At 45.5% G+C, this 10,387-nt stretch overlaps 1 protein-coding gene across 1 annotated transcript in view; it reads left to right on the forward strand.

Moving 5' to 3' along the window:
• LOC137467221 (E3 ubiquitin-protein ligase BRE1A-like) overlaps positions 1-10,387 on the forward strand; it is a 46,002-nt gene that overhangs the window by 32,029 nt on the left and 3,586 nt on the right. Inside the window, exons 3-12 of the mRNA XM_068178745.1 lie at positions 489-630; positions 3,222-3,257; positions 3,439-3,519; positions 3,835-3,954; positions 5,191-5,370; positions 5,565-5,700; positions 6,339-6,455; positions 6,646-6,752; positions 8,049-8,198; positions 9,153-9,365. Of these exons, the coding sequence (XP_068034846.1) occupies positions 489-630; positions 3,222-3,257; positions 3,439-3,519; positions 3,835-3,954; positions 5,191-5,370; positions 5,565-5,700; positions 6,339-6,455; positions 6,646-6,752; positions 8,049-8,198; positions 9,153-9,365 (1,282 nt within the window). The remainder of the gene's footprint in view (positions 1-488; positions 631-3,221; positions 3,258-3,438; positions 3,520-3,834; positions 3,955-5,190; positions 5,371-5,564; positions 5,701-6,338; positions 6,456-6,645; positions 6,753-8,048; positions 8,199-9,152; positions 9,366-10,387) is intronic.

The following is a 10,387-nucleotide window of genomic DNA, read 5'->3' on the forward strand; positions in this document are numbered from 1 at the left end:
CAGTGACTCCCATAGGTCCCTGTCTTTGAAAGACAGGCACCGTGCTAATTTCCACAGGGAGACAGAGCAGTGTCTACCTTTCCATGCCCTGCCCCTCCTGTGCTGGATGGCACCTTCCTTCCCAGCAGGGCCAGCCCAGTGGCGCTGGCTCCTGCAGTTCCCTCTCTGCCACACGACCTGGCAGTAAGCCTGGGCCAGTTCCCCTCTGCCTGAGCGTGCCAGGCAGCAGATGGGGCTGGGACAAGTCCCTCTCAGCTGTCCCTGTTTGCGTGCCAGAAACCTCTAAGGGTGGGGTGGGGGGCACAAACCAGAGGCTCACAGTGAGCCCCTCACAGCCCCTCCTGCCCACAGCCAAATCTCTCCAGACTGCTCTGCCAGGACTGGCATCGTTGGCTTCCTCCACCACCATTTCATGGCTCTGTACCCTGCATTGCTCTACTTCAATTCTTTTGCCATTAGATAAAACTGAACACCCCACCAAATTACAGAACAGGGCGACAGAAACAGAGGACAGAGCGCCTCTCCTCTGAGGGCAGGCTGAGAGACCTGGAGTTATTCAGCCTGGAGGAGAAGAGGCCCCAGGGCGACTTCATTGCTGAGTTCCAGTACTTCAAAGGGGATTCTCAGGAAGTAGGAAAGGCCTTTTTTCACAGGCTCAGTTGCAATAGGACATGGGATAATATTTAGAATATATAATGGGGATTGAGTCAGATTAGGTCTAAGGAAGAACTTGTTGACTTGGAGCATGGTGCCACACTGGCAACTGGCACAGGTTGTCCCAAGAGCTGAGTTGCATTTAAAAAAGTGATTTTAATTGTTGCTGATCTCTTGCTCTTTGAGTCATGTTGCTTGCTCTGAGTATGGCTCTGTTAGTAAGTACTGAAAACCAATAATGAGCTTGTGGTTTTCTTGCAGTGCATGCAGGTTTTAATGATTATTATCTCCTACATTTATTAAATACATAAAATATGTTAAGAAGACGGCACCTTGTGGAACAATTTCTGATTACGTATAGATGTTCTGATCTGACAGATGAAGTCTGTCTTCTTTTTAAATGGGAATACACTTAGTATTTATTCAATTATAAAATATTTATGGTCTGCAGCTAAAAACCTGAAACTTCATTCTTTAATAGTAGTGTGAAAAATGCCTATTATATGGCTCTACGCAGATATTTACTACATGTATTATGCTAGGTTGGAAAGTTATGCTGTAGTAACATTTTAATAATATAGTAAATGTAGTTTTGTAATTGAAATTAAGCTTTAGTAGTTAAAATAGAAAATATGTGTGTGTGGTATTCTTTTTGCTCAAGAGAAGGAGAAGATAATCAAGAAATTCTTCACACAGAGATAACAATTACAGAAACCCCTAAATCTTCCAGAGGAGAGGAATTTATGGCTTTCCATTTTAACAAAAAAACCGAACTTCTCCAAACTCGACTTAGACTTCAAGGCGCCTGGGATTAACAGGAATTCCTCAACAAGTACCGGACGAATTTTTTGTTTTAAATAAAAAATATGCATATTCATGAAGTGATTTGTGTATGCAACAGGTTACCCCTCTTAAAGAGGGAATTCTCTTTTATCGGGGTCCTTCTCCTGGCTCACTTTTGTCCAGAGAGAGGTACCCAGCCCGGGCTGTAACTTTTTGCTGTTATTGTCTCTTTAATTGTCCTAACTCTAATTGTTTAATCTTTATTACTATACTTGTATTAATTTTTTTTTCCATTTTATTTTTATTAAACCTTTATAAATTTTAAAAATCAAGTGATTGGCGTTTATTACATAGATATGTTCTACCACAGTGGGCTAGTCAGAGTGCACCAATGGTGTGAAAGGTTTTCACTTTGAAACCAATCATATTTCACCTTAGCGATGCTGGTTATCAAAGAGGAATGCTACTTGTTAATAAAGATTATTCTTTGCCTTCTGAAGATGGAGTCTCTTCATTTCCATCCCTGCCTCAGCAGCGACACATGTGGCTATGCACCCAGTCCTGTTACTTTTGCTTTATCCCTTGTTACACCTTTAAAAAATTTTAAAGGGTGAGCCTCGTTTCTCACACTGACCCAATAGTTGCTGAGGCTGCTAGAAACTCCTCTGGCCACCCTGCCAGCCAGCGTACCTCTACCAGAGGATATCTAAGCCCTCTTGCCCAGGGCATTTCAGTAAAATACACCAAACATCCCAGGCAAGGACAGAGAGCCCAAGGTAATTTCCCTGCTTTGCAATCTCATTTGTAGTCAGGCTATTAATTTTAGCCAGGCACCCCTCATTAGCTCGTTTTTCTAAAACAAAAAGACCCATGGCAGTACATCTTGAAGAATGTCTCTGCCAATCCTCAAAAGTCCCAATGACTCACCCCATGGAGCTGTCCCAACACCCTTTGCCAGGGTCAAAGCTCCTGGCATCCACTGTTTACTGCCCTTTGTTAATCAGTTCTGCTTCTTTCTTGTGCCTCACTACCTTTAATAATCTCCCACTCCTCTGGTGGAAAAGACAGCACCAGCACCACCACCTCCCCCCTCCCCGCCGGCAACAGCTGGGTCACCTGGAGCAAAGGGAGGATCCCAGAGACCTCTGGCAGAAGCCTGCCTTCTGAACATCTCCACTGAGCAGTTGATTACCTGTTGTCTCTTCTGAAAACCCTGCCTGATGTCCTTTAACTGCTCTTATTTCTACCTCCTCAGGCAAATTCACCACCTCCAACAAGTGAGTAATTGAGCTTTGAGGAGGGAAGGTTTTTTCCTGCAAGTTAACCTAAACCTCACTCCCTCTCAGCTTTCCTCCCAGCTTTCCAAAAGCCTGTAAAACCCACGCGCATACTTGGAATCTGTAAACATTCTCCCACCAAGCTAACTTGAGTTTGGAATTCCAGCTAAAGTCAGTGCTGCTGCTAAGAGAAGGAAAATGGTTCCATGACAGTTGTCTTTTTAAATTTGAGGTGTAATTTAATGTTTCTCTTAAAAGATACCTCACAGGATCCCCGTATGTGCTGTTTCAATAACTCACGTAGAAATAATCTTTATACTGTTTTGCATAGGATGAAGGGCACTGCCAAGCTGAGATGCCTGTGAAATGCTGAGATTTGCCAAAGCAGTGTGCCAGCTTCATCTACAAAAGGCAATGGCCTTGTTGCTTTCAGCAGAACTGCTCCATTCAAGCAGGTAGGAACTGGAAGGTTCAGTTCATAACCACTAGTTTGACTGTCAATGCCAGAGGCTCAACCTCCACCTGGCCGACGTCCTGGAACGAGTAAGCGCTGGCCAGGAAAGCTGGGAAGGGGGGTGGTGTTGGGTGGGCATGTGACATCCTCTCTGGGACTTTGCTGGGAGAGCTGAGACCCTGCTGTGTACCTTCTTTGGTCTTGGATCTGCTCCATCACTCTTGTCGGTATTTCACTGGGTCTTGAGGAAATCTCTTGCATTTTTTGCAGGTAAATTCCATAGGCTACAAGGTGTATGGAGCTGGGACCAGCAGCCTCTATGGGGGAACAATCACCATCAGTGCCTGCAAGGTGAGGTCAGGAGCTTGGCTGTGGGCAAGGGCAAGAATACAGTCAAGGAGAACAAGGGCCACAATTTGAACAGAATTTAGATACTTATTTTAGATCATTTTTAGATCCTGTGCCGCAAAGCTGGGTGACTCTGGGCAAGCCATTTTGTCTGTGTAAGAGTTTTCTACTTAAAAAACACCTGGTGGAATTAGACTGGCTTGGTCAAGTGACCTGACTGCTCAGTCTGTAATTGCTGTTACTGCATGAACAGATAGTTCAGTAGCATTCTCAGGAGACACAATAACAGTAGGATTTACAAGCAGTTTATCCCAACAGTTTGAGGAGATGAATGCAGAGCTGGAAGAGAATAAAGAGCTTGCTGGGAATCGCCTTAATAAGCTGGAGGAACTACGTCAGGATCTTGAGGAAGTACCAACACAGAATGAAAAGCTCAAGGTGAGACATCTGTAGCCGTGTGAGGGTGAAGGTGTTCTGTGGGATGGGCTGCCCTCAGCTTTGCAGTGATGTGTCTGCAGAAAACCTCATCAGCAGTTCTGAGCCTGCTCTTTCGCAGTGTTACACTTTGCTCCAGGTACAACTCAGCGAGTCTGTGGCTCCGCTTGCAGCTCAGCGCGTTGGTGACAGCGTGTGGCCACCGTGGGAAACTGTACTGGTTTCCTGCCCGTTCCCGTTCTGCTCTTTTAGTCCATTTTAACCATGTCTGGTTCAAACTGTTTTCACCTCTTTACAAGTAGTGATCCCTCCTCCACCTTCCCCACGTCCTGTGCAAGTGGAACCAGAGAACAGAAACAATCAGGGAACTTGTGTGGGGAGAGAGGCTCTTGAAAGAGTCATTGAATTTCTGTCTTTCCCACTGTGGGGGATGGCTAGATAGGAAACAGCCTATGAGTTTGTGATGTTTTAAAGGTGGTAACACAAGAAGCTGTGGCTCTGTGGTAGATAAGTATATCATGGAGAGAATAACCCAAATTTCATCTTAGTGGTCAGTGCCAGTTATACAAAATGTCTGTCTTGATAACCTAAATCCAGAGATCTGATGCTGGGAACTGTCTTGAGGCACCTCTGAATTCTGTTTATCCACATGAGTTTGTTTTGAGAGAAGTGGTCTTTAGCTTACAGCTTTTTTTTTTCCCTCCCTAATTAGTTTTAAGCTGAATGCATGTCTATATGTGTCTGTTTCACTGCTGCTAGTCACAATCATTTGCTAACTTTTTTTTCTAGTTCAGTTCTCTGGGTTTTTATTAATTTCTCTCTCTGTCAGTCATTATGGTTTACTGGCAGAATGCTAACATAATGCCTACTTGCATGTGCATTTTATCTGTTCTCTCATACTTTTCAATGTGTCCATCTTTATTGATCTGGGTGATTATGCTTTATTATGTTTTCCAAGGTCACATCTTTGAGAGAAACTATTTCAGGACCCAAGAGTCAAAAACTTCTGTCATGTGGTTGTGCAAGAGAAGCAGCCTAATGCATGCAGAGAGCACAGAGATTTTTTAAAATTGGTACTGAATCCTATCACTTGGACCTACTTCACAGCAATGCTATTCAAGTTCTACTTTTGTCTTTGCTTGTGGCAGCTTAATTCACTGTTCTCCTGTCTTGAGAGACAGAAACCAAAGGCAAGGGGATAATTTCTCTTTTTGTGGCATTTTCTTGTGTCCCAACCAGGTTGAGCTGCGACAGGCAGTGGAAGAGGCTGCGAAGGAGACCCCGGAATATCGCTGCATGCAGTCCCAGTTTTCTATTTTGCATAACGAGAGTCTCCAGCTGAAGGCACACCTTGACGAGGCCCGCACGCTGCTCCGTGGCACCTGCAGCACGCACCAGCGCCAGGTGGAGCTGATGGAGGTAACAGCTCTGCTCCCTCAGCCTGGGAGCTCTGTCATGCCAGCACCATCACTGCTGGGTCTGCGTGCCTCTGCAAACGCTCAGGGAATTGACGTTTCTGGCAATAATCCAGGCTCTTGTGGTACCTGATATTGATGAGGTGAGAGATGCTCCAGGTTCAAAGCACCGAGTTCTGTTTCCTTTTCGTTCCTCAGAGGGATGAGGTCAGCCTTCACAAGAAGCTACGCACTGAGCTGATTCAGCTGGAGGACACCCTGGCACAAGTCCGCAAAGAATATGAGATGCTGAGGATAGAGTTTGAACAGACACTTGCTGCCAATGAGCAAGCAGGTATGGTGTTGTTCTGCTGAGCCTGAAAACAACCACCTATCCACCAATGCTCATTAGGGGCTACAGTGCACAAGAACACTTGGGTTGATTCTTTGTTGCTGTTAAATACTTGTTCAGGTCTCTTCACCTCAAAACAAAGCTCTTCACCTGTTTTCTTGGGAGGCCAGCTCCACTTCTTTCTAGATGCTGCATAATAGATCCATTTTGCTAACAATTTGGTTTATGGTAGGATATTTTGAATTATTAAAAATTTCTTGGGGCGGGAGGATTCATTTCCAAGTCTGTAAGGACAATCTAGATAGCAAAGCAGTAATTCTTAAATTTCATCAGAGGAAATAAATTAGTTCTGAAGTGGCGTTTAAATCCGATTTCTTTTGTAACATGACGTGTTTCCCTTAGGATCATGGGCATAAAAAGAATGCTAAGTGGGAGCTTAGGACTGTGAATTTGCAAGGATTTGTGGTTGTATATGAAACTGGTATGACTTTTTTTCTGCAAGTGTTTTGTGTTGCTCTGTTACGTAGCAGAATGGTGATAATCTTGTTTTATTTGTCATTGTCACTTAGCTTGTTCTCCATCTCCATGCAAGAAGGTTGACAGAAGTGTGGTTTGTTACCGAGGTGTTTCTGTTTTTGCAGGCCCCATTAATCGGGAGATGCGTCACCTCATCAGCAGCCTCCAGAATCACAACCACCAGCTGAAGGGAGAGGTGCTGAGATACAAGCGCAAACTGAGAGAGGCCCAGTCTGACCTGAGCAAGGGAACACAGCAGGAAATGCCAGCAAAGAGGGGAAAGTGCTTAGGAGAGGGGGGAATGCTGTCACTCTTGCCAGGAGTATCAGCCTTTCTGATCAACTGTGCAGGTTGCAGTGAAATTTTCTGTGGAGCTCTGCACTCTGCTGCTTCCTTTGACTAAATGAATGCTTTTTCTTTGTGGCTGTGTAGTTGCTCCGTGGAAAGGGGGCATGGAAGCATGGATCTGGGAAGACAAGGGAGAAGAGAGTAAGGAAGACTCCTGGCTCATGGCAGCTGAGAAGAAAGCAAAAGCTGAGGTATTCCTAATTTCTCTTCCTCTTTTCTTTTTAATGTGTTACTTAAACTTCTTTTCAGCTACTCTGCAGCAGAACTGTGTTGTTTCTCTCCTCAGAACTGAGGATTGTTTGTCTTCTCAGCTTTGTCACTTGGAGATTGGAATGGTCTGGAGATAAACGGGGACTAGTTGCTGGTGCAGGCACACACACACAACAATCTCTAGGTTCATAAGCACAGACCCATTTGCAGATCCCTGGAGTTCCAGCATGTCCCTCTGTTTGGGACCCCTGTGGTTCCAAGCCCCTCTTGCCTTCTTCACAAGCAGGTCTCACCTATAGGCAGCACTTCCTCTGTGCAGCACACATACGTGGGGTAAAGAGTTAGATTGCACGGCGATACTTCAGAAAATGTGTAATGAAAAGATACAAGAAAATAGGACAGGACAGGCTGTGATGATCACGGGCAAGGCCGAGCCAGACAAATGTGTACTGACTGCCCATATTTTCCATAGGACTGGTTCCTTTTATGCCCTTCTCTGTCTAACCCCAATTTGTTCATCCTTGGTCTCCGTTTCCCTGCACATTGCTCCTGGATTTGAGCGGCTCTTGATTCCCACAGCTGTCCCACTTCAGGAGCCATTCCTGCTTTACAGTGTCATCAATTACAAAGTCTAAGCTGATTTTCCTGGAGGTTGTTCCTGTAGTTTCCTGGAAGCTGTTGTGACTGGAGAGGTTTGCTTCCTCTCTGTGTCTCGGTGCTTGTTCTGTCAGGTTTGTGTCTCTGTATATTTTGGTTTGGGTTTTCTCCTTCTCGCACACTCAGATAACCTTGATGGAATAAACATTTTCACACTCCCATGTGCTCTCATCAGTTAGTGGGACTGACCAAGTTTCGTTCTCATCACTGCCTCCTTTACCATTTGGCTGCCAAGTTTGTATCTCTGTGTGTTTTATTTTACCTCCTCCTTTTCCTGTTATTTCCTTCTTGTATGGAAGAAGGTCTTTGACCAGATGCCCTTAAAGGAGCAGATGCTCTCTGAGCACATACCCATACATGTACAATTGCAGGAGACTGATGTTCCTACTCTGATAAAAGATGATGTGATATTTTCAAAGGTGTGGAAGTCAAGATCTTGGGCTTACAGCCCACCTCAATGGTACATCTGCCTGTAATACTCTTGTCAAAACAGCCTGGAGTTTTTTCACGTGCTTTGAAGGCAGTCCTGAGTGTTTCAGAGAATTGTGGAGAAAGCAGGCTCTTAACAATGCTCAGGGCATATCCTTGTGTTTAGTGTCATTTTTGGTTGGTTCTTGTAGCTTGAAGAACTGAGGCAGAGGGTGAAAGAATTGGAAGACAAGGAAAAAAAGGAGAGTAAGAAGGTGGCTGATGAGGATGCCCTCCGCAAGATCCGAGCAGTGGAGGAACAGATTGAATATTTACAGAAGAAACTTGCCATGGCTAAGCAGGTGAGAAATTCCTGATGAGTTCTCTTTTGGCTGGGGCAACTGAATGAGCTGCCTTCAGGTTACGTCCAGGAAGAGAGAAGGAATTTATATCTGTATGGGCCAGAGATGGGAGTTTAGTGCTTGTTTACCAAAGGGGAAGAAAACTGAGCAAGCAAAAGAACCACCAATAAAATAACCCCTCCACCCTCAGCTCCAGGATATCGCAGGCAGGCCATGGTGGGAAATTTTAAATAACAATTAAACATCAAATAAACAATTAAACATGTGGCCTCGGTGAAGTGCACAGAGGAGAATTGCCTTCATCAGCCATTAGGGGAAGAGATTACAATTTCTTTTTAAGAATTATTACCTCCTCAGTTCATCTAGTGAATATGTTTGCATGGAAGTGGTACATACCATCTGCTAAAAAAGGCTCAATCCAATGAGAGAGCAGGACCACCTCAGCAGGGTAGAGGCAAGCCAATGAATTGACATGTACTTTTTTGGAATTCAGATTCTTGCTATTGTAGAGCAGAACTGCTCTACCTTGTCAATGTTGAAGTGGTCAAAGTGAGTTTAAGGAGCTTGGCAGCCTGTTAGTTGGAAGCTGTCCACATGTAGAATTTTTGGACCTGTCCACAGGAGCTGGCTCGGTTCCAGTTCTTTAGCTCTTTTGGTTTACTTCGACCAGGCCGCATGGCTTCCCTTCCCCCACCCAGCGCATGGCTGGGCAGGGGAGGTCTGCACTGCACTCTGACTGGAACCAAAGAGAGTGAGCTCTTGGGAGCTGTTGCTTTTAACCCTCTGTGTTCTCAGAGGCGTGCCTATGCCTTTCAGTGGTCACTCCAGGTGCTAATATCTAAACCTGACCACTGATTGGTTTGACCCAACTTCCTGAAAAAAAATTCACTTCCATGTCAAACCACGACAGGGGTCCAGGGCACAGTTTGGCCAGAGCCTGTGAGTCTTTTGCAGGAGGAAGAGGCCCTGCTGTCAGAAATGGATGTCACAGGCCAAGCCTTTGAAGACATGCAAGAGCAGGACATCCGCCTGATGCAGCAGCTGCGGGAGAAGGATGATGCCAGCTTCAAACTGATGTCAGAACGTATCAAGTCCAACCAGATCCATAAGCTGCTGAAAGAGGGAAAGGAGCAGCTGGCAGACCAAGTTTTGACACTGAAAACACAGGTAATAGGGTAAAGTGAAAGAGGACAAGAGAGCTGGTGGGGAGGTGGAGGTGTGAGTTACCTGTTTTAGGCAGCTGCACACAGCGGAACTGTTTGCTCGCTCCCCCACTGAGGGAAAGGGGAAAGAACCAGAAGGGACAAAGTGCAGAAACAGATGAGATGAAATAAAGGGAGTTTAACAGCTAAAGCAAAGATGTCCATGCAAGCCAAACAAGAAATGAATTAATTGGTTACTTCCTGGGGCAGGTAGGAGTTGAGCCATCTCCAGCAAGGCAGGGCTTCATCACGCCTTATTGTTATTTAATAAAGGCTGCAGCTCTGAACATCCTCCCAGTCCTCCTTTCCAGCAGCTGTTATTGCTGAGCACAGCACTGTAGGGTATGTAACAACCCTTGGGCCAGCGGGATCAGTTGTCCTGGCTGTGTGGCATCCCAGCTTCCTGGGCATCCTCTGCCTACCTGCTGGTGAGCAGCATGAGTCACAGAAGGTCTTGGTGCTGTGTAAGTACTGCTCAGCAGCAGCTAAAATAGTGCTGTGTTACTGACAAGGCTTTTGCTTCAAAATGCAAAACACGGCAACATGTGAGCTGCTCTGAAGAGAATTACCTGTCCTCACCAGAATCAGTCCAGGATGGAGTGTTCCTCTCACCAGCCTAGGAATGCATCAGGCTTCAAAGGAGACTGTCTTTGTAAAAAACTGAGACTGCTTTATGAGCCTTAAAATGTCCTGTGGGTGAGGAAAAGTGGTAAATCCTTTTCCTGTTGGAATGGTACTTCGGCCTGTATATTCTACCTGTAGCTATATGTATTGGTAACAAGCAGGAGGAGTTGGAAACCATGGTTCAGTCGGAACTACCTCCTACAAGGGCACAGGCTGGGAGAGGAAATCACTGAGAACACTGGAACAGAGAAGGACTTGTGGATTCTGGTGGATGAGAGGCTGGGCCTGACCCAGCAGTGCACGCTGGGAACCCAGAAAGCCAACTGCATCCTGGGCTGCATCCAAAGCAGCATGGGCAGCAGG

This window comes from Anomalospiza imberbis, unplaced genomic scaffold, assembly GCF_031753505.1.
Source record: "Anomalospiza imberbis isolate Cuckoo-Finch-1a 21T00152 unplaced genomic scaffold, ASM3175350v1 scaffold_54, whole genome shotgun sequence".
In the NCBI taxonomy this organism is placed as follows: Eukaryota; Metazoa; Chordata; class Aves; order Passeriformes; family Viduidae; genus Anomalospiza; species Anomalospiza imberbis.